Source organism: Nicotiana tabacum, chromosome 14, assembly GCF_000715075.1.
Source record: "Nicotiana tabacum cultivar K326 chromosome 14, ASM71507v2, whole genome shotgun sequence".
NCBI classification, from domain to species: Eukaryota; Viridiplantae; Streptophyta; class Magnoliopsida; order Solanales; family Solanaceae; genus Nicotiana; species Nicotiana tabacum.
Genome location: NC_134093.1, coordinates 79,943,966 through 79,969,242, shown reverse-complemented (window position 1 = coordinate 79,969,242; position 25,277 = coordinate 79,943,966). Strand labels below are relative to the sequence as shown.

At 39.6% G+C, this 25,277-nt stretch overlaps 1 protein-coding gene across 1 annotated transcript; it reads right to left on the bottom strand.

Annotated features, from left to right (window-relative positions):
- Nucleotides 1–944: 944 nt before the first annotated feature.
- Nucleotides 945–1,736, bottom strand: LOC142169010 (uncharacterized). Its single transcript, XM_075230202.1, has one exon. The coding sequence runs from the start codon at nt 1,734–1,736 to the stop codon at nt 945–947; it is 792 nt and encodes a 263-aa protein (XP_075086303.1).
- Nucleotides 1,737–25,277: the final 23,541 nt, after the last annotated feature.

Here is a 25,277-nt window from a genome sequence, read left to right as displayed (position 1 = left end):
AACTCTATTATCTTCAAACATAGTATCTCGTGATTGCGTCTGAGTTGATAGGCTTCATGCTGACTCTTCCATCCATTTTTTCCAAGATCAGAGCTCCTCCCGACAATACTCGGTGGACCACATATGGACCTTGCCAATTCGGTGCGAACTTTCCTTTGGCTTCTTCTTGATGAGGGAATATTTTCTTCAGAACCAACTACCCTGGTATGAACTGATGAGGCTTCACCTTTTTGTTAAATGCACTGGCCATCCTATTTTGATAAAGCTGACTATGGCATATCGCATCCATTCTCTTCTCGTCAATGAGCATGAGTTCCTCCTACCTGACCTGTATCCATTATGCATTGTCTAACTTGGCTTAGTGGATGACTCTTAAATATGGTATCTCGACCTCTACGGGTATCACAGCTTCGGTGTCATATACCAACATGTATGGCGTTGCCCCAGTGGATGTCCTCATGGGTGGTTCGATAACCTAATAAGGCAAAGGATAACTTCTCGTACCATTGCCTATGATTGTCCACTATCTTTCGCAGAATCCCTTTGATGTTTTTCTTGGCTGCCTCAACTGCTCCATTCATTTGTGGTCTGTAGGACGTAGAGTTACGGTGGACAATTTTGTACTTCTCGCAAATTTCCCTCATGAGATCACTATTGGGATTAGCTGCATTATTAGTGATGATTGACTATGGTATCACAAATCGGCAGACTATGTTGTTACAAATGAAATTTGTCACCACTTTCTTCGTGATGGCCTTGTATGTAGAAGCTTTGACCCATTTGGTGAAGTAATCAATTTCTACCAAAATGAAATGGTGACCATTTGATGTAGCGGGCTCTATAGGTCCAATCACATCCATGCCCCAAGCGGCAAACGGCCAAAGCAAACCTTTTACATTCAACTCTTTAGGCAGAACCCAGATGAAATCCTCGTGGATCTGGCACTAGTGACACTTCTGCACATAGCGGATACTATCGCTTTCCAATGTTATCCAAAAGTATCCGGCTCTTACAATCTTCTTGGCTAAGGTGAAGCTATTCATGTGGGGTCTACATGTTCCTATGTGTCTTTCTTCTAACAATCTGGTTGCTTCGGCGGCATCTACACATCTTAACAGGCCCATGTCTGGGGTTCTCCTATATAGAACTTCTCTGTTGAGGAAAAAGTGATTTTCTAGGCTTCTGAGCGCTCGTTTCTGACTATTAGTAGCATTCTCTCGATACTCTCTTGTTTCGAGGAACGTTTTGACGTCGTAGTACCATGGCTTACCATTTGGCTCTTCGTCTACATGAAAATAGTACGCATGTTGATCTCTGATCTCTATCTCGATAGGGTCGATGTAATTCTTATTTGTATGCTGAATCATAGATGATAAGGTTGCAAGAGCATCGACAAACTCAATTTGGATCCTGGGAATGTGCTTGAATTCGATTTTTGTGAACTTCTTGTCTAACTCCTTTACATTGTGCATGTATGGAAAGATCTTGATGTTCTTGGTAGTATATTCTCCTTGAACTTGGTGTATCAATAGATCTGAATGCCCTATGACCAAAAGCTCCTTGATATTCATGTCAACTGGCATCCTCATCCTGAGGATGCATGCTTTGTACTCGACCATATTATTGGTGCAAGGGAACCTTATGTTTGCTGATGCTGGGTAACGTTGTCTTGATTCCGAAATTAGGACTACCCCAATTCCTACTGCTTTGAAATTTGTCGCTCTGTCGAAGAACATTCTCCATCCTCGGTATGACTCTTTGATATCTTCTCAGGTGAACAACACCTCTTCATCTGGGAAGTATGTAGTGAGTGGCTTATAATCCTTGTCCACCGGATCCTCTGCGAGGTGGTCGGCTAAAGCTTGTCTTTTGATGGCTTTCTGCATTATGTACACAATGTCAAATTCAATAAGAAGAATTTGCCATTTGGATAGTTTTCCTGTACGCATCGGCTTCTGAAAGATATACTTGAGCGGGTTGAGCCGGGATATTAAATGCGTGGTGTATGCTGACATGTAGTGCCTCAATTTCTGAGCAATCCAAGTAAAGGCACAACAGGTGCACATTATTAGAGTGTATTTGGCCTCGCATGGTGTGAACTTCTTACTTAAGTAATAAATAGTGTGCTACTTTCATCCGATTTCATCGTGTTGTCCCACTATGCATCCAAATGCATTATCCAAGACCGACAGGTGTAACAACAGTGGCTTCCTCACCTCGGGAGGAACCGACAAAGGTGGATTTGACAAATACTCCTTGATTCTATTGAAGGCTTTTTGACACTCTTCTATCCATTTCGTAGCCGTATCATGTTCTTCTTACTCTTGGGCGGTGACAATTCTTGAATGGATTTGATCTTTGAAGGATCCAGCTTTATCCCTTTTCTGTTTACGATGAATCCTACAAATTTTTCAGCATGGACTCCAAATGCGCATTTTGCAGGATTCAGCTTCAAACTATACCTCCGCAAACGTTCAAAAAACTTCCTTAGGTCGTCCAAATGTTATGAACTCTTTCGAGACTTGATGATGATGTCATCCACATATATCTCGATCTCTTTGTGAATCATGTTGTGAAATAGGGTTGTCATGGCCCTCATATAAGTAGCGCCCATGTTTTTGAGGCCGAATGGCATGACTCTGTAGCAGTAAACTCCCCAAGTTATAATTAACATTGTCTTTTCTGCATCTTCTTCGTGCATTAGGATCTGGTGGTACCCGGCGAAATAATCCATAAATGAATGCAGTGTGTGCTTCGCACTATTGTCAATGAGGATAAGAATATTTGGTAAAGGGAAATTGTCTTTTGGACTGTCCTAGTGAAGATCTCGATAATCCACACATATCTTGATCTTCCCATCCTTCTTGGGTACCAGGACGATATTTTCTAACCATGTGGGATAATTTGTGACCCTCAATACATTCTCCTCTATTTGTTTGGTAACTTCTTCTTTTATCCTCAAACTCAGGTCAGGTTTGAACTTTCTAGGTTTTTGTTTGACTGAAGTAGCAGGATCGGTAGGCAATCGATGACAAACGATATTAGTTCTTAACCCAGACATGTCATCATACGACCATGCGAACACGTCGATGTACTGTCGGAGGAGCTCAGCCAACTCTTCTTTCTGCTCTACTTCTAGATGGATGCTGATTCGGGTTTCTTTTACATCGTCTTCGTTTCCTAGGTTGACCACTTCTGTTTCTTAGAGATTAGGGTTTTTTTGGCTTTCCAGTTGTTCGATCTCTTATGGGAGATTATCTGGAATCATGCCTTCATTGTATTCCTCGTAATCTCGATCGCTTTGCTCGAGGGTTTCGTTATATGCCATAATCACGGAATGCAGGTTTTTATGACTTTGATTACTGAAAAGAAAAACTAATTATAAATGAAGCGATATTTAAATTTGCAATAATTTTAAGAAAGCATTTCTTTTTATTTCATCAAAAGAGGAATATCTGAGCGTTCAAAGAGGCGACTGACAAAAATGTATAGACACGGTTTAAGCCTCAATTGACCTTGCTCTCTTTTCAAAAGTTTTACTATTCCACACTACCAAAACTCTTGGCGAATAAAATATGGGCTGGCGGTGCAATTCTGCAAGTCATCTCCTGGTTCGGCATTCCGAATGGTCGGTGTCTTGATATCAACTTTGTCACAGCATTCCTCGATCATGGTCACTAACTGCCTTCCCATTCCATCGACAATGTCAGCCTCTGGCATTGAGTTCTGACTCGTACCCAAAATATGCTATGGCACAAAAGCCTTCTTCCCGAAGCTAAAAGTACAAGTCTTCCCAGTTGGAGTCTGATACCCTATGCTTACTCTACCTTTCTGCCCATTTGGCTCGATCGACTCTATTATCCCGTCTGATCGGGATCCCAGTTCTGTTCCTGGTCTGTATCTGTACTTCATCATTTCCCTCATGGCCATCTTTGATATGTATGGTGATTGCGTTTCTAGATTTTGCTTTGTTTCTCTTATTTTCTTGGTTTTCATAATCTCAACTGTATGGAAAGTGACCCTATCTAATTCCTCTATGAACGGAACTGCATGTTCTAGATAAGTTGATTAGATCTATTTGCCATCGATTATAATCTCTTGACTACCCCATTCGAACTTCATGCACTGGTGTAAGGTAGATGGGACTTCCCCTGCCATGTGTATCCAAGGTCTTCCTAGCAGTAGGTTTTTATGAAGATGAAATATCCATCACTTGGAATAGTATGGGAAACTCAACTGGTCCAATTTGCAAAGCCAAATAAATTTCTCTAATGATTTCCTTCTGTGACCCGTCAAAAGCTCTTACCCTCACATGACTTTGCTTTACTTCTCTCAGATGGATACCCAACTTTCTTAGGGTGGAGAGGGGGTAGATATTGAATCATGATCCTCCATCAACAAGTACTCGAGACACCACCTTATCTCCACATTTGGCAGTGATGTGTAAAGCTTTGTTGTGACCCACGCCCCTCTATAGGAAGTTCATCTCTTTAAAAAGTGATCATATTTGCTTAGACCATTTTCCCAATGGTTGCCGCCAGTGCCTCACTGGTGGTGTTGCTCGGCATGCTCACCCCACTTAACACTTTTATTAGGGTATCTTTATGACTGTCAGAACTCATCAGTAAATCCATGATTGATATTTACATCAGAGTTTTTTTTCAGATGTTCCTCCACAGAGTATTCTTTGGTTGACATCTTCTTCCAGAATTCTGCTACCTCCGGATCTGTTATATTCCTTCTCTGAATTTATTCCCTTCCTAGATTCCCTCGGTTTACATTCTCATGAGCGTAACACCTCCCTGACCTGGTCATACCATGGGCCACTGCAGAATCCATCATCTTGGCTTTCCCTTTCTGTTGATATGTCCGTGGGACTGTCTTGTATTTCCGATCCTCTTCCTCCCTGGTGGCAGCGCTGGGCTGTTGCTGGTAAGTATGGACCATCATCATAGGTTTTAACTGTACTGTGATCATTGGAGTCCTTCGAGGTGGGACCCTTGCAAGCTCAACATTTTCTATTGTGACGATGGTTCCTTTTAAGTCATACTCTTCATTCAGGGTGATCATATTAGCTCCTTTATTCCGGTGATTTGGCAGCGGGTTGTGGTTCACATTGGGCCGAGCTGGGGAGCATTGAATGGGTCTACTTTTGATTAGTGATTCAATTTCATTTTTCAATCTGAAAAATCCTCAGTATCATGCCTTGGTACGTTTGAGTGGTACACGCACAGTTTGGTTGCATCAGAGTATTTTGAGGGATACTCGGGAACCCTTCCTTCTATTGGATATATAAGATCTGCTCTCTTTAGTCTTTCAATCGGGGTGTAGTGGGACCTGTCTTTTCAAAATTTGGGCGAGGTCGGGGTGCATATGTTGGTCGGTTTTGATGAGTGGTAGTTTGAACTGGAGAGTATGGTCGTGGTGGGTTCGGATTTGTATGGGCTCGTCGGTTATATTGAGATTGGGGATTGTAATATGGTTGTGTGTTGTATATTGGAGAGTAAGAAGGTAGGTGTGGGGAATGGGTGTTTGGAGAGTAGGAGGTGTTTCCGTGATGTGGATTGGACTGGTAATAGGGAACGATTGCTGATACCTCTTCCTTTTTCTTTTTTCCGCTGCCTATTGATCCAGATTCGATTGCTTTGCTAGATGCTTACAATGCATCCATGGATTATACCTTGCCAGACTTTATACCTTCTTCTAAAAAGTCTCCCATTTTGACAAGTTTAGGGAACTTCTGTCCCATCATGCCCATCATTTTCTCAAAGTTGATCCCTTCCTGAGCCCTGATGAAATAATTAGTCAGCTCATTGTCGTCTAACGGAGGTTGTGCCCTGGCGGCCTATGACCTCCATCGACGTGCATATTCTTGGAATGATTCGGATAACTTCTTCTGTAAGTTTACCAGTACGAACATATCGGGAGTAATTTCTGTGTTGAACTGGAAGCAATTCATGAAATCTTCTGCCATATCCTACCACTCCCTCCAATTTTTGGGATCTTGGTGAGTGTACCAAGTAAGTGCTTCCCTTGTCAAACTCCTTATAACAGCTTCATCCTTAACTTCACATTTCTTCCTACTCCAAATGAGTTATCATAGTAGGCTCTCAAATGTGCATGGGGATCGCCTGTCCCATCAAAGATATCAAACTTCAAAAGCTTGTACCCTACCAGCATATGCATATTAGGATGGATACACAGATACTCATAGTCCATAATTTCGCTCGAGCTACCTGAATTTTCTTCATTTGTTTTCTCAATGCTCATAATTTCTCAGACATCGATTCCTCCTCCTTATACTTAGCTTCCCTCTCAATTTTGGCATATTGATCAACATCATAAGGCATCCTGACCGTGACAGGCGCTGTGAAGGTGTATTCTGAAATGGCATATACGGGAGGAACATATCGCTCATATACGAGTTAGTGGTGAATGAGGCATTTGGACATAATTTGGTACGTTACGAATGTGTATGGGAAGGTTTGGTGGGTTTTCAAGGGTTACTGCACGTATAATTTGAGTGGCGGGGACTAAAGTCAATGTATTGTTGGCTTGGTGAGTAGTGGAAGGAAAGTTGTTGGGGATTGAATCTAGAGAAGTAAAACAGGGTGGTTGTGGGAGCATCGTCATGGCCTGATATGCCAATTCTCGAATGTGTTGTACTTCCTCCCTCAATGATTCAATCTTTTGGGCCATCCTGGCCACATGTTCATCATTCCTCGTATCATCATTTTCTCCCGATCGCCCTGGGCTATCAGTAATTACCAAAGCGTGTTCGGTCGGGTTATCTATCGCAGACATCTTCCCTTTTGATCTTAAGTTGTACGGTGGTTCTGCTAGTTTTGGGTCCACACAAACCAACTTTCTTTTGGGGAAGTTAGTTTCAACACAAATAACAGGCACACAAAGCAGTTAATTCACATATTCAGGCAAGCTCATTTTCCTAAAATTCGAGGGACCTCTCATTTCCGGAGGTAGGCCTAAGTCGCGAATATTTGACATTCACAGAATTACATGGGCTTACACAAACATGCCCTTAGGGAAATGGGAAAGTTCGGGATAAAGATACAAAGTGGGAAGGGGGAAATCAACTAACTTCTAGTAACCATCCCCGGAATTATTCCCCATGTCTTCTTCTTCTTCTTCTTCTTCTTCTTCTTCTTCTCCTTCTTCTTTTTCTGGTTCTTCCTCCGGGTCTTCTTCAAATTCTTCTTCAACACCGTTGAACTCAGGTTCTTCCTCTGGATTTTCCTCCGGTTCTATCTCGGACTCAATCTGGATACACTCAACTATTCGGTCATCATCCTCGGCGGGTAGCAGCATGTGATAAATTGATCCCGAGACCACTTGGCGGTGCATGGAGATAGTCACGAGGTAGTGTGGCTAGATTTGCAAATCCGCCACTGCATCCTCCAGCCAGGCTATTCCTTCACTGCTTGGTCAGGCTAGCTCGTCATCTTCATTGATCCAGACATAATATTCTGGAGTGCACCATGAGTTTTGACCCATTGGCAACTGACTAGATCATTCAACTCCTCCTGAAGCCTCATTATCCTTGGTATCGGGATCTGACCATTGTATTTGTCCTCATACAGTGCTATCCTCGTCTAGAGGGGTACATCCTAAATCAACCCGAACTGCCTGAGAACTCATAGGGGTGAGTATGGTTGGATTCCTCAAGTCCTATTAGCTCGATAAAATACTTCTGAGGAGTCTTTAGGATTGCCCTTCTGCCCAGCCATGACAGCTTCCAATTGACCCATTCTCTACTCAAGTTGGTCAGCATCTCTCCACTCTTCCTGTCTGTGTGGGGAGATCCAATGCCTCATCCTCTTGTTGTGACTTCTAATCATGTTGCTGACACCGACAAAGTAGTCGACTGTGGCCTCTCACTGAAAGAAGTTCTATGTGGCCCATATTTGAAGTAGCATGTTACAACCCTTGAAGAAATCATACCCCCGGGAATATGCGGACAAGGCTCTAAGAATCTCTGCTAACACCATAGGTACCAAAGTGGCTTGGAGGTTGCCTCTGAATGTTGCTAGAACCACGGGTAGCAAGTTGATATTGATCCGTCCTCTTCTTTGCGGGAAAACTAACAGTCCCAGTAGTGCAAAAGAGAAGGATATGCGTCAGAGGCTTTCCCATGTTGCCTGATCACACTGAAATTCTCCCAAGTACCATTCATAGCTTTTACGATGTCCGAACCTAGCGAACAATTAATCCAGACATACCCATCCATCCTTGATGTTTCTCAAACCCCGACTGTTTGCCAGACCCAAAGCATCTAGGAACCCATAATCGGGCATTGTGACTGGTAGTATCGGTTTCCTCCCTATAAATGGCAGCTTCGTGAAATTGGTAACTTCTTCTAACGTTGACACTAATTCACAATCAGCAAACCAAACGAGGATACAAATTAGATGTTTAGAAAGCCAAAAGCTCAAGCTTTCAATCAGTAAACAAACTCAGAACCAGAAAGAGAGAGAAATCTGAGCTCGAGTAAGAACATGAACTTCAATCAAAAATTCCTAAACAACACTATACTTTGTATTAATTTCTTAGATGTTAGGTGTAATTAGGCATGTTAGGTGATAGTTAAGGCCCCTATCTATAGTGGCCATTAAAGCCTTTCGGGTTTCAGCAGATTCAACTTGTGAGTGGAAGGTGACGATTACAAGGTGATGCAAGTAGAGGGGAGTAAAAATTAGAGAAACAAAGGGAAAATCAATGGGAGTTTTACCTGGGAAGAGATAATGTGACTATCGATGGTAAAACCCATCGGGTAAAGCCCCAATGTCTAGAGGTCCTTGCACTTGACCTCTGGACCTCGAATAATCAGGATGAGGTTCTGAAATGTGCTCATGCATTCTCTAATAAAACAGAGCCCAAAGGAAATCTGAACATTCGAAGTTGTATCTTTGAGTCATAGGGTTCGGATTGGGGGATTTCGAATTTGATCAGTGAAAGAGGAAAGACTCAGCGAGAATCGTGGACATAGGAGACAGGAGGGATGATTTTCTTGATAGATTCATGACCTTGCACGAATTTGTGCAAGGTTTTTTTTATTGATTTGAGCTGTGAGGTTGAGAGAAAAATGAGAGAAAGGGGAAAGACAGGCAGTCGGGCTTGTGGGGGAAATGATTACGGTTTGGGAGTTAGGAGTGGTCATCTCTAGGTTAAGCTTAGGAGATTAGATCTGGGCCGTTGACCTCTCTGATCAACGGTCCTGGTATTTTGGGACTAAATTTTATTTGTGAGAAATTTTGGTGGCCGTTGGATCCTTGTGATCCAACGGTTAGGATTAAATCTCTGGGCATTTTGATTTAAAGAGAAAATGTAGTAAAAACATGGTCTGTTGATCATGGAAACAGATGGGCCAAATCAATTGTGTTTGTTTTGTAAGTGTGTGAGACAGGTGACGTGGCAGGTCTTGATTGATTTAAAAGGGATGGCAAGGTTTGCAAACAAGGATTGAAGGGGTTGTTTGGGTTAGGTCATTTTGGATTGGGCTCTTTTATGTGGGCTAGAATTAATTTAAATGGTAGCCAACCCATGTTAATTAAGAATTGCAATTATAGCCTTTTAGAATTTTAACCCCTTTTAAAATTAAATTAATTAGACTTAATTATTCCCAATAAAATGTAGAAATAATTATAATTATCAAATATACTACTAATTATTGTAATTAATTATTTACCCTTGTCCTTTACATTATGACACTAATTTTGAATTATTAACACAGTAATCTAATTAATTAAAAATTAAGGAGCAATTCATTAAATTAATTATAATGCCAATGTGATGTATATAAAAATTATTTTAATAATCTAAAAATAGTAAGCATGGTTTATTTATAATTATAATTACAATACTAAATTATTAATTTCAAAATTACTAATACTAAATTAATTTTTTAAAAATAGGTATTATTGATTGAAAATATTTTTAACACATTCATTGTAAATTATTAATTATAAATAAACTAATTTTACAAGGGAGCGTCAAAATTGTCCGTCAACAGTCTCCACGATCTATTCCATCTCACCCCTCTTTTCAGCTCCTTCAAGCATGGACAAGTGATCAACAACTTGGTTTTCCGTTCCCTTTCGGCCACGGATTTCCAAGTCGAACTCTTACAGCAGTAGCACCCATCGAATCAGGCGCGTCTTTGACTCCTTCTTCTCAATTCGGTACCTGAGAGCAGCATGTCCAGTATAAACAATTACCTTCGAGCCTATCAGGTATGACCTGAATTTTTCAAATGCAAACACCAATGCTAGCATCTCCTTCTCGGTCACTGTGTAATGTAGTTAGGCACCACTCAAGGTTCTACTTGCTTAGTAGATTGGATGCATGACTTTATCTTTTCTTTTCCCAAGAACTGCTCCCACAACATAGTCGCTTGCATCACACATCAGTTCAAAAGGTAGCTCCCAGTCAGGTGCCACTATGATTGGTATAGTCACCAGGCTATTCTTCAAATGCTCAAAATCTACCTTACAGTTATCAAAAAACACAAAGGGGTGATCTTTTTCAATTAATTTACAAAAAGGGTTAGCAATTTTGGAAAAGTCTTTTATAAACCGCATGTAGAAGCTGGCGTGACAAGGAAACTTCTTATGGCCTTGACGGAGGTGGGTGGAGGCAACTTCTCAATTACATCAACCTTAGCCTGGTCCACCTCAATGCCCTTACTTGACACTAGGTGTCCCAAGACTATACCTTCTCGTACCATGAAATGACACTTTTCCCAGTTTAGTACCAGATTAGTCTCCATACACCTCTTCAAATTTATAAGGCAGTCAATTAATGAGTTGCCCACCACTGAGAAATCATCCATTAAAACATCCATTATGTCATCTACCATATTTGTGAATATGGCCATCATGCACCTTTGGAATGTGACGGGTGCATTACTTAGGCCAAACGGCATTCTACGAAAAGTATAGATGCCATATGGATAGGTGAACGACATTTTCTCTCTATCCTTTGGGGCAATATAGATCTGGTTATATCCTAAGTATCCATCCAGGAAGCAAAAGTGGGACCTCCCCGCCAATCTATCTAAGACTTGATCAAAAAACCATATGAGATAATAACATGTAATGTCGAGCTAGGTCCCAAGAAACCATACCTGAGGTGAGATGGTAACGATTTTAGCTCCAACTATGGTGGCACTTCAATTTATTGCTTAGCTGGAAGGGTCTTTCTTTCTTCTAAGTGTAAAGGCTCGAATTCAAGCTCTCTTTTCCAGTACCCTTGGCCTTCAAAATCCAAAACCCACTCTGCCAAGTCCTCACCATCTACCTCTTCTAGGTTCAGGAGGCAGGCTGCTAGAGGATCTTTTGTATAAAGCGTCTCATCTTCCTCCTCCATGATCACATTCACCACTTCAATCAAAGAGAAATTGGAAAACTCACTAGGGCTCCGCATAGACTTTTGCACATTGAATGTTATTTCTTCATTATTCAGTCTCATCTTTAGTTCCCCAGTTTCACAATCAAACAGAGCTCTCTTTATGGACAATAAAGGACTTCCCAAAATTATGGGAATCTGCTAGTCAACCTGGCAGTCCAGAGTGACAAAATTTGCGAGAAACACAAACTTTCCAACCTGCACAAGCACATCATCAAGTATACCTGATGGCCTCTTCACCGTTCGGTCAACTAGCTATAGTAACATGGATGTGGGCCTTGCTCTTCCAATGCCTAACCTTTTATAGATAGACAAGGGTATAAAGTTTATGCTCGCCCCCAAATCACACAATGCTTTGGCAAAAGCATAGCAGCCTATGGTGCACAGAAATATGAAACTCACTAGGTCGGATAGCTTCTCAGCTAAGGGTATTGTCACGACGACACTACAGGTGTGAGTCAGTGTAACAGTTGACATGTCTTGAAAGTCGAACTTGCGAGAAATCAAGTCCTTCATCCTTTTTGCATAGCTGGGCATCTCCCTCAGGGGATCAATCAATGGGATGTTCACCTGAAGCTACTTCAACATCTCCATGAATTTCTTATATTGCTCATCCTTCTGATATTTGTCCAACCTCTACGGTAAGGGTACTGGAGGTCGCTTCTTTCCTATGGCTTGGGTTAGATCCTACTCAAGCACGTTTTTAATGCCTTCTCTTACACTTTCTCAGTCTCCTTCGCAACCTCTTTTTCCTTATTTCGTTCCTCCTAGGCTGGCTGCACTCTTACTTCTGTTAGCTCAGTTGGCTCATCTACCTCAATTGGCACTGACACAAGTATTTCAGTTGGTCGGCTCTCGCGAGCAATTTCTAGCTCTAAATCAAGATCTTTACCATTTCTCCGACTCACAACCATCAACTGCTTCAGGCCCTGCTCTTTCGTGTTAACTTGTGTGTCTGTAGGTAATGTCCCTGGAGGACAATTAATAAAAGCCATGGATATCTGCCCTAATTGAATCTCAATGCCCATGATAGCGGAGTCATGTGATACTACATTTTCTTGCATCCGGCGGACTTTTTCTTACATTTTCCTGCTGGACCCAGCTCCTCTCTTGACCTAGGATGTGGCAGGAGCAAGTAGAATCAACCCTGCATGATCTAGAGTTCCAATACCTCTAATTGTTAAGCTGTTATTTTCTGAAGTTTCTCGTTGTTTAAACTTACTATCATTTCAAATATTATTATATCTTCAGCCTTACTTTTCTTTTAAACCAGTAGGGCCCTGACTTGACCTCGTCACTACTCTACCGAGGTTAGGCTTGGCACTTACTGGGTACCGTTGTGGTGTACTCATACTACACTTCTGCACATCATTTTGTGCAGATATAGGTTCTCCCTACTAGGCCAGATACTAGTGAGTTGGACTATACGTGGACACTCCGAGGAAACAGTGCATTTTTTGCAAAAGCGGGACCGCAAATACTGTCAAGTGATCCGCAGAAGCGAAAACACTGGGCAGACTCTATTAATTCAAGGGTTCGGGATTTTTATCATTATTGAACATTTTGAGCATGGGTTTTGCAATTTTGGAGAGAATTTTCAAGGGATTTCTTAAGGTAAGTCCCTTGTTGTAAGGCCCCGTAAACCTATTTCCTAAAAACCCGGACTCCGTGATGCCAAAGTAGGCGTAGAGATTAAAAGTAGTAGAAATATTTTGCGGCGAGCTTGCGACCGCGGTTCGAACATTTTGGATTGAACAGTGCGCTGGGAGTTGAAGGAAAATGTTGGGTAGAAGTACGTATTTCTACGGCCGCAGAACCTCTCTGCGGACCGCAGGCTGGTCGCAGAGTAGGGCATTTGTTTTGTCAATTTCGCAGCCATTATGCGACCGCATAACCGTTTCGCGGGCCACATGTTGGTCACATAATCATCCTTAGACTTTTTGGAGAGAGGTTCTGCGGTGCACTATGAGACTGCAGAACCGTTCTGCGGTGCATTATGCGACCACAGAATAGGTCTGCGGGCCGCATATTGACCACACACCAGATCAGTTTTATTCAGTTTTGGCACCCCAATTTCGCAGACCGCATAACCATTATGCGGTCGCATGTGCGACCGCAGAACCCTTTTGGGAGCTTTATTTTTGGAGTTTTTAAACCCGACCCTATTCCGTTAAAACACCTACCTTGGACCATTTTGATCATATTTTCTTATATTTCTAAAGTGATATAGAGAGTCCTAGAGGGAGGAAGTAATCTTCATCAAATTGCTCTTCAATTCTCACTTAAAACCCTGAAGATTATCAAGAGAGACACCTAGGTCTTCTTCTTAAGAGGTAGATTCTATCACACAAACTATTAATTTCAAAATGTAACTAGAATGGGCCATTAGTAAGGTAATTCATGGGGATGGGAGTGCACCTTGCATGCATGTGTTCCTAAGGTATGTGGGAAAGTTGTGAGTTAAAGATAGAAAAGAATGGGGTATGGGTTGGTGGAGTCTTTCACAAAAAGGGCCTTAATAACAATGATGCACACCTAGTGTTTGATAATATGCTCAAATGAGCTAGAATCATGACCATCTTCCTAATTTTGGTCCAACTTGTTATATTTCTAAAATAGATAGAAGTTCCTAAGAATTCCGGATCAAATTAGAGTTTAAGAAGCTCAATTGAGATATGTTGGCTAAACTCCCTTCTTCTGAGAATCCATTCCCATGGTGTTCATGTAATTGAAGTAAGTCCTTGATCATTATTGAATTGGATATTCCTAATGTGGTTGTATTGAAGGATGTTTGTTCAATGTTCATTCAAAATGCTTCATCATGTCATCTTGCCATTTTAGAATATGTGTTAGGAATGTTAAGACTTCGTGTCAAGATCGAAATAAAAGTTGTTATGCCAAATTGTATGAAAAGCCTCTATGTGCCTAAGATTCCCAAATTTGCTCATATGTGAATCTAATGTCTTGAATGGAACCCTACTCTCTCACTCTAGAAACATCTGAAAATGAGCTCAAAATAGACCTAAGGGATATTTTAACGGAATGGGGGTCGGGTTTTAAATTAAAAAAATAGGTGCCCCGACATAGGTCTGCGGTCGCATATGCGACCGCATAATGGTTATGCGGTCCGCAAAGTGACCGCAGAAATGGCCCTCAGGGGCCTAAACTTTTGGCTCAGTTATGCGACCAGTATGCGGTCCGCATACTCGTTCTGCGGTCGCATAATGCACCACAGAACTCCCTCCGCAAAAACTCAAGAGGGATTATGCGATCGATATGCGGTCCGCATATCGATTATGCGGTCGCATAATCTACCGCAAAATGGACCTCAAGATGGCCAAACTTACTGCTTCACTCTGCGGCCATTATGCGGTCCGCAGAGTGATTATGCGGCCGCATAATGGGCCGCATAAACGCGCTTTTCGCCAAATATTTTCTTTTACTTTCTAGTGCATTGTTCAACCCAAAAAGTCTGAACCGCGGTGAGCTTGTGAGTCGCGAAGATCTTATACCATCCTCAAACATGTAAGCCTACTCCGGCACCACGAAACCTTGAATTCACTTGCGAAAATTATGGGGCTTTACACTGAAATACTTCAAAAATTTCCGGTGTGTTACAATAGAGCTGCCAATCAAAATATACAGTGATAGCAAAGCAGCACTGCAGATTGCAGCCAACCCAGTGTTCCACGAAAGAACAAAGCTTATAGAGATAGATTGCCATTTCATCAGGCAGAAAATTCTCACCTCAGTAGAGTATCAAACCACAAATTATAACCAATTTACTCAGGAATCACATCAAACCACGACTCCGGTCATTTTGATAATTAGGAATTTATGAATGATTTAAATAGGGAAAATCGGTGGTCGTTAGGTGACAGGGTTGGACGATTGAGATTATATTTGGAGGTGTATTAAAAATAAAGAGAATGGAGTTAAAATTGCGGGCCGTTGATTTATGGAATGGACGGCACAGATAATTTTGTGTTTCTTTGGTGAGTGACTGAGACGGGTGATGTGGCAAGGTCCGATTGGTCTAATAGGAGTGACATAGATTACCAAAGTGGAGAAGGAGGGGTTATTGGACAGGGTATTTTCGGACTGGGCTCAGCGATTTGGGCCAAAATCAATTTAAAAGATGCCCATTTTACATTTGAGTCAAGAATTGCAATTGTGGTCTTTTGTTCCTTAATCCCTTTTGAAATTAAGTTAAATAACTTAAGAATTTTCAATAAAATGTAATAAAAATTATAATTATTAAATACTACTATTTATTGCAATTAATTTATTCTTTGTAAAAATACGTAACTAGGACATTAATTTTGAATTATTTAAATAGTAAACAAATTAACTATTTTAAGAAGTAATTTATTAAATTAATTATAGAACTTTGATAAAAGTATTTTCATAATCTTAAAAATATTAAATATATTTATAATTACATAATACTAATGCCAAATGATTAATTTTGAAATAACACTGAATAATTTGTAGAAAGAGGTATCAACAGATCCAACGGCTCCCATTCCATCTCCCTATCTTAACTCAAAGATGACCAAACTCCCTCCCCAAACCCTAATAATTTCACCCAGAGACCTGGCCGCCTCTCTTTCCCTCTCCCCTCTCTTTTCTCTCAACATCACGAACTCAATCAGTCATAAACCTTGCACAAATTAGTGCAAACTCACAAATAGATTAGAGATTTCATCTCCTTTGCCTTCTGAATCCGCGAATCTCGCCAATTTCATTCCCATTTCATCACACAAATTCGAAACCCCCAAAGCTTAACCCTAGACTCAAAGATGAAAGCTCAAATCGCCTGAGCTCTGTTATGATCTTTCAAATCGAAGCCTGAAATCACCTCTTGCCTCCTGAAGACCGTGAATCCTACTCCATATTCCTTTTTCAATCACAAAATTCAAACCTCTGAATCTTGAAACCCTAGACCCAAAGACGCAACATCAAGTATCTAATGTTCCTTCGTGCTTTGTCAAATCGGAGCATGCATGAAACCTTCTTCATAAAATCATCATGGAATCATATACCCAGAGGTCAAATGCAGTGACCTCTGGGTTTTAGGGTTTTTCCATTGGTTCGAAGTTTAAACAACCAATTACCCTTCACTCAAGTAAACTCATTACTGAATTCCCCCTCCTATGTCTTCTGATTTTCACTCGATTTGCTATCATCATTATCATGAGTCATCTTCCACTATCTTTGTTTGAATCCTGAAACCCTAGGGCATTGAATACCACTATAAAAAGGGGCTTTCAATGCTCTCACCTAAAAAGAGATAACCTAAGAACTAAGACCTACCACTGAAGAGATATACACACAAAACACTGAGAAGTTTAGCCTTGGGTTTCTCACTGTTTTCTTTCTCCTTTTTGTAGAGTATCATCGCTGGTCCAAATTTGAGTGTTCTAGGATCTTAAGCAACTGAAAAGAGTTCTCGTTTGGTCTGGTGCCCTCAAAAAGGTCAGCACCTCTCTCATTCTTCTCTTTTGTTCGTTTCTTTGATTTATACAAGAATGCTAAGTTAGGTTCTGTATATTACAGTTTTTCTATGGATTTTAATATGTTAATATTTGGGCTTTGTTAGTTTAATGACTAGTTGTGATTAGTTGTCCTTCTATGAGTCTTTAAATGATGGTTGATATTGCATGAGTGATTCTTGTTGATCTTATTCCCTGAGTTCCAACTATTTACATGCTTAAGTTGTTATATGTTCATGTTCACATGAACCTTATAAGCTTTGTTGGCATACAGTAACCTTTATCCTTGCATGTTGCATCTTTGTAACTTGTGAGTTTCTTAAGTTGACATATATTCTGATAATTATGATTGAATGAATCTTAAGGTATTTAAGTTTATATCTCATATTCTTTAATCTTAAGCAGGAACTCTAAGTGTTTATATGTTATTTCCCTGCTCATGTCTTTTAGACTGTTTCTGAGTTGCTACTATGGTCTTTCATTTTGTTTAGTTGCTTATTGCTTTGTTTAACATGATCTTGTTTGAACTAAACCTCTAATTTCTTCCCTCTATAATCGTATGGTACACACCTGTTAAGGTTATGTCATTTTTCCTCATAATGTGATTAGGATTTTGTTCTTTCCTCTCTGTTATAAAGACTGGTAATTGGATAAACTGAACTTAACTATTTTCTTGATTAGTCAACACCCTCAATAACATGTTTATTTCATACCTCCTATCTCTTATCTTTAGGGTCATCATGCATCTTTATCCTTTAAAGAACCTAGCTACTCTACCCTAGTTAAGTAATAACTTGTAAAAAGGAAGTATGATCAACCCTATATTCATGTACTGACTTAGAACTATGTTTTGAGTTAAACCTTTCTTGATGTAGTATATTTCCCTTATCTGAAACCTTTTGCTTAATTGAACTCTCAAAATCTGTTATGGTTTTCCCCTGTTTACATAAGAGACATCACTGCATTTGAAATGTTTAAGTATCTGACTGAATGTTGCATGCTCTTGTTTAGTTCCTGATTATATATCATGTCCAGAAATGCCCTAATCCTTGCTCTTTTAACTTCAAAACCATGTCTATTCCCTAATGTCTCATAAGGATCCTGACAAATGTTATCTGAACTCGATGATTTATTAGGAGTATGATTTATAGAAATCCTTAGGAACTTCCTGTTGTGGTCTGTAAATTGTACATCTGTTGAAAGCCTTGATCATGTCCTAGATGTCTTTAAAAGCCACTAAAAATGACTTGTCATGACTGTGTTGCTTGAATATACATTGCTGATTCTCTTTAAAAGTATTAATGTAGCAGAACCAACCTATGTATGTGTTGAAAACAAAGTCAGCCAGTTCCCACTAGATTTACCATACACAAGAAACCTCTATATATGTTGAGTTGTTGTTGTATAGCTTTACCTTTCTTTGGAGTATTTCCTTACTCTAAATTTGGACTATTGTAACATGTTTGGGATGTTTCTGTTGTTCATCTGTATGAGTTTCAGAATCAGATTTTTTCTTTCATGTGATACATATGTTTGTTTTGTCATCTAGTATAGTCTATATGTTCTTATGATAGGAGGGAAGGTATATATATTGTGATAGGTAATATTGCAGCGTTTAATTTACATTAGAAGGGCTTCATTGGGACTTAAACCCTTAAGGAAAACATGTTATTAGTGCTTAATGGTATTTGGGAGTAGAGTTCAACTCTAGGTTGGGCTGCCCTCCTCGGCACAAGAATTTCCCTGGGCCTTGAGTCCCTTCGGAACTTTAAAGTGTCGGAGAATCCAAAGGGAGCATCAACCTCGAGTGAAGCTTCCTCCTTAGCCCTAAATTCATTGACACATTTATTCCTTTAAGGGCTTAATGTTTACTGACAATGAAAGGTTTTCAATGTGAATTATTTACTAAGTAAAGCCACCGCATTAATATATAATTTCCCACAGTATTAATCATTTCCTTGTTTCAATTATTTATTTATATATCTTTCATGTGTATTAGAATATGCTGAGAATATGGAGTATATTTCTAATGACCTTCTTTGTTCTTTTGGGCATGTATATATTTGGACCTGCTGAGTTCTTAAAGAACTCAGGCCCAAACCAGCTCTTGTTACATTTTTGAAAAGTCCAGTCTCGCCATGGCCGTATCTCCCAAAGTCGTTGGGCCTACCTTGTTGGGGCCCAATCATCAGAGCCCAATCCACTCTCCCTACCTCTTTCATTATTGTTCTTCATTACCTAGCTTAGTTTACTGCTTTCATCATCTTTCGCTTACTGCCCTTGTTGTTGTTTTTATCATATGATGTCCTCTTGTATTTAACTCTCATTTATTAGATTATGTATTTTTCTTTTATGCTCTAGTATTACATGGAACATAGGCAAACCTTAACTAATATAGGACTTAAAAAGAATAGCTAGTAATTAATCGTCGCCTCTTGTTAATTATAACTTTTCATCTTGCACACTCACTTTTTTCTTAAAGATTTTTGAACCTTATGTCCTTAATTAGAACGGCAGCCCGTTTCCAAAGAAAATTATGAAAGAATCACTTATTTTCACTAACAAGGAATGGAATCAAATTTTCATAAAAACGCAGTAACGGATAGTCTCAAATGAATTTACAAAGACTCTCTTATTCAAATCTTCTTCTTTTTTTTAGAAATATCAAGGTACATTTGAAAATCATCTTTCTGACAAACAACTCTTAAGATTACTCTAGTACATATTCTTTAAAGTACTTACTTTCATGACTTAATAATTACCAGTCTTAAAATCTAGACCACTTTCAAAACCCTCTTAACTTTCAATAGCTCTTTATAATCCTATACCCCTTCTAAGGTCTTATATGTACTCCTTTTAACATATAGTAAAACATGCTTTAGTGATAATTAAGCATAGTATAAATAATCGAGCCTTTAAATTAGTCTGAGTCCTATGGAGCTACCACATATAGATTTTAAGGGGTTCCTAACACCTTCCCCTAAGAAGAATAAAAATCCTTACCCATATTCTCACCGGTTTGCAGACTTATAATGAAGATAACTTAGTAATTAAATAGGTACCCTAGTATACCTTTAAATATTAGGTGGCGACTCTCTTTCATCAACAATAGAGAAACCACAAGTTGAAACATATCTTGACTAATGCAAAATAGGGTTCAACAACATAGCGACTCTGCTGTGGAAATCACACATAGGTTTTGACCTTAGCAGAGTTAGACTAATTTTGATTCTAGATTTATTTATACCTTGCTTTGATTATAGTTGAAATTTCAATTACATGCTAACATGCTTTATTTGCTCTTTATGATCACCATGCTTATTGCTACTACACCCTTGTTTGTTACTGCATTATATACACTATCATCACATCTCTTCCAATTGAGTCTTGGTCGTACACTATCACACAATGGCACGCGAGGGTTTTCTTTTACACCCCTCCGAACCTTCTTTTCCAAAACTCTCTAGTTTCAGAGAATGGCTTTGTCGGGTCAACTAACATAACTTCTCGCAGCCTTCAGTCCAATTCAAAAGTATCAAACACTCTACTCTAGTAAAATAGGTCATATTGCATAAACCTAAGGTGATTCGGTCCGTGGTATCGACACATAATTAGGAAGCCACCTACATGTCAACGGGTCATGCACCCAACCACATACTTTTTGTGGAAAGACAAACAAACACGACAAGATACTTAAGGATCCGAAGAAAACACTTACCCAAATATCTTTCTTTTACCCATCTCAGAAAAATGGAAATCAACTAAAACATCCCTGAAATCAACAAGGTAGTAAGAGCATGACATAAGCTGAAATAATGGTGGAAAATATTCATCGGGAACATAGAGACGCGATTTGGACGCACCTAGGGGCATTAACTGCATTGATGAACATCCGAGCAGACAGGGTGTTCACTCACTTGTTGATAGAATCTTGGGATCCGGCTAAGGTGGTGCTCAAATTTGCCGATTGTGAGCTAGTACCGACATTGGTATAGTAACAAGTTTCACGGAACTGCCATTCAATGGAAGAAAGCTAGTATTGCCAGTTACTATGCCTGGTTATCGGTTTTTGGATGCCTTAGGTCTTGCCAACAGTAGAAGTCTCAGAAGTATCGAGGATGGATATGTGAGCCTCGACCAGATGTTTGACATGTTTGGGCACCGTGAAAGCTACGAATGGTACTCAGGGGAGTTTCAATGTGACCAGGCGACGTGGGAGGGTCTCAAACCTATCATTTTAACAATGGCACTGTGTGGGTTATTGGTCTTCCCATAACAAAGGGGTTGTATCTGTCGCGCCCCATTTTTCACGCGAAAAGAAGGCTTCAACACGTGATAAATCCTTTTAGAATGGAAGATAGAGAGCTAAAAGAGAAGAGTTGCCACCTAATAATTTTTAAGGTGCGTTAGGGCACCTATTCTGCAGATAACTCTGTTTGACTAGTCAACGCCACCAAAGATCGGGTAAGGGCTCAAGTTACCTCAAAGAGAAGGTGTTAGGCACTACTCGAGGTCCACAACTGTGGGTCCCGACCGAACTTAAAATTAAGTGGATTACGATTAAGCTAGGTGATCAAGTAAACAAAGGGAATTCAGAAGTCAAAGAAATTTATTACAGTATGATTAATACAGATCTTAGTGCGAATATAGGTATACAACTCTTTAGATCTAATAACAACATATAAAGAGGAGGGGGGTCCTAAGTTTTTTAGCCTAAAGGATCACCCCGTGCAACATAAATAATACTTCGTAACTCCCTCAAGATGGGGTGTTACTCATATTATTCAGCGGGCACAGACTATCATCTCCTGCTACCCGATTACTATGTTAAAGTTGTTACCTAAAAGCGTTCTAATTCAATTATAGGTAGTACCCTATGCGTGCGCTACCCGTCCCATACCTATGGTCCAGGAGGTTATTGGACCTTTACTTTGGATGGTTCTAGACCTCACTTAGGCTGCTCAGAAATGTCAAAACTAGGCGACATACAAAATACATTGGACTTCACATATAGGCAGTCAAGGCTCAAGTTTGCCTCCACACTTATGCAACAAATGCATGCAAGACAAATTGTATGTTAAGCAGTTCAGAATTAAGAACTTAAATCCCTATAGACATGATTTCTATGTGACAAGGTGTTAAGGTATGCAAGTAGTTTCAGAAATCAAGCGTTACCCATAGACAGGATTGTACAGTTGTCGCATATTGATTGTTGAAATTACAGATTTCCAGTTATTAATCCTGTAGATGTTGCGTCTAAGTGATTTATGCAGTAAAGACAGTGGAATCTATCGGGAGAAAACTAGAATTACTCACGCTTTTGAGAGTGGCCTAAGTGAACAATAAACAATGTTGAGAGGGGCATCATTAATAGTTATTAGGCGAATTGTGATATCCTATAGGCAGGATCTTTAACGATTAGCACTTGGAACTGATTTTATTGTTATACTTTAACCTTATAGGCATATTTTCTAGGTGAACAGTGCGATATAATAACAAATGAGATGATTAAAATCCTATAGGCATGATCTCTAGTGGATATACTGCAGCGATGCAAATTGAAGGAAATTTCAACGATAATTATTCCCTATGGGAAAGTTTTCTTATAACCTGTAGCAACAAGGATAATGGAGGCATTTGAGCTCATGCTTTGCTAGTAGACAAGTAGTGTGAGTGTGTGCTTTTCCTAATGGCATAATTTTTACAGTGTGCGTAGAGAGTGTATGACACATATAGCAAACATATTATTAAGTCTTATAGGCATACTATCTACCCGTCGTAGGTAAATATTAAAATCTACCCCATTCCCTTTTACTAACAACCCCAGTTGTTTATACAAAGATTATTACAGGCCCAATAATGAGTAAAGTAACAATATTACATAACAGTGAATAGGCCCACAATAGGCCCAAATAAAACAAATAAATACCCAACATTCTTGGGACTTCCATATCACTTACACAGCGTACCCAGGCCTTCAACAAATATCCACGTTCAATACACGACTCAAGGGTCCATAGAAGAGTCCAAACCAATTCACTTAGCCACAGCACCATGTGTTGCACCACTTGGAACAACCAATATAGATAAACAGTACATGACAGAGAAGTAGAATAGTAGGAACAGTTTTGGAGGTTGAGGGAGTGACTAGGACCAAGCCCTAGTGTGTCAGTGTTCACAAGGGCCTCAATTGGACCCCGAGCAATGCTCACACTAGAGAGGTCAACAATAGAACCTAAATAGCCTTGGCTTTCAGCCAGCTAAGAATGAGAATACAGAATAGCATGAGTAGAAAGTAAGGAGAGTGGATAGTGATAGAGGGACAGAAATCAAGTAATACACCAAGTTAAGCATACAAAGCAACTAGTCAAGCAGGCCAGTAGGTTCAGCGGGATTTCACACATAGCAATGTACTACATAGACAACCTCATATTGAAAGAATTAGGAGAATAATAGGTTTACATGTATACATAGATTATCATGTACAGATGCATGAAGTTAAACTAGTTGAGACCTAAAGATCCAAATTAAGTTAAGTATACATCCTTGTGCCATGTTAATTAGTATGTAGACATGATGGGGGACACACATTGTGATGTTTACTGAAAGGACAAGGTAGAAAATGAGCCAAAGGCATAATGGGGAAACATATTAGCATAGAATCAAAGTCACAGTTGATAGAAAAAATGGAGTATTTATCTTGAAACCAGGATAGCAAGAAAACATATTTAGAGCAAACTTTGAAGCAGTATTCCATAAAGTTGGGACATGTACATAAAGAGTAGTCAAATAGACACAGGACTTAGCACTAAAGGATTCATTCAAGTGGGGGTGTATTCCATAGAGTTGGGGTGGTATCCAAAACAAAATATGTAGAAATTTCGTAACTAACAACACATGGTCACAGTAGTCAGATTCATATCAAAATGGACTTGCATTGAGACTCAAAAATTAATATATTCAGATGCTAGAGGCACAGAATTCATTCCAGAAAAACAAAGGATCAACATAGAAGTGCAAACCGTAGTGAAGATTATAGATTAGCCTAATAAAAACTAAGGACAAAGCAGTAAACTATCTCATGCGTTCAACTAACACAAAATGACAAAGAGTATTGAGCATTATCATAGTAGTGTGATATTAGGGACTCACAATTAAATCATGCTTATGTAATTCAAATACATATAGGTATGCAGAAGGAAAAAAAGAAATTTAACATTGCAAGGGTTAGAAGCACTAACCAGTAGCAAAATCAAAAGAGTAATAAAGAGCGTAATAGTAAGAACCCCAAATCTCTGATGCTTCAGAGTTCACAAGAGCCTCAAGAATGGGCTCCAAGTAGTGCTTGCACCGGAGGAGGTCGTTTAATGGCCTTGGCTTTTAGCCGGCCAAAAATTAGAGTATAGAACAAGAGAATAAGATAACAATAGAGTAATAGCTTCGATTTTTAGTGAATCTGGGTGATTAAAAGTCTCTCTCAAAGGGGAAAGGGGAGGGGTTTATATAGTAGTAGGAATCAAGCATATAAACAAGGAAAACAATCAATCAAACATAAATATGGAAAGAAAGTACCATATGCTATCAGTAATGGAACGGGTAAAAGGAAAAGTATAAAATTTTGAACCCTAATTCGACAGAAATCGAAGATTGACCAAATATCTTGGCTAATCGGACCCAATATAGCCTGGCCATGATGCATATGGATGAGATATCGTCCAGATTCAAACGTTTGAAGTGAATGGGCATCATTGGAGAGGTGGTACTTGCCATGTTTAGGAAAGTACCAAGTAACACCATAATCTTGCAAGTAACAACGAGGTAACGCGTAAAAGGCAAATAAATCACAGAGGGAATCCATGATTTACTCGGATTTGGAAAAGATTGGGGAGGCGGCTAGGGTTTCTGAAGGAGGGAGAAGGAGAGATGAGAGGATTTAGGGGTGGAAGGTTAAGAGAAAATGATAGGGTTTAGGCGGGTTTGGTTAATTAAAGAAGGAGAGTGGGCGAAGGCCGTTGATCTTGAGAGATCAAAGGCTGGGATTCAAAAACGAACGGGTCGGTTCATAAAAATGGGTACCAACCAAGTATTATACAAGGGTCGCCTGGTTTGGGCTTGGGGTCTATTGGGCTAAGGATATTGGACCAATTTGGTTCAAAATATTAGTTTAAAGCTAGGCTAATATTTAAATACATGAAAATAATTTATAAAAATGCTTGACAAATAAGTAAAAATATTATTTATACACTAAAATGCTTAAAACTAATAACTTTGTATTATAAAAATATAAAATTCTATTTTGACACAAATATTATAAATAAAGAGCATTTCTGTACAAAATAGGCTATAATTCAAAATTGCGAA

Excerpts from the sequence above, each read along its gene's own strand:
- LOC142169010 (XM_075230202.1), bottom strand. The coding sequence starts at position 1,736 with ATGTTCTTCGACAGAGCGACAAATTTCAAAGCAGTAGGAATTGGGGTA.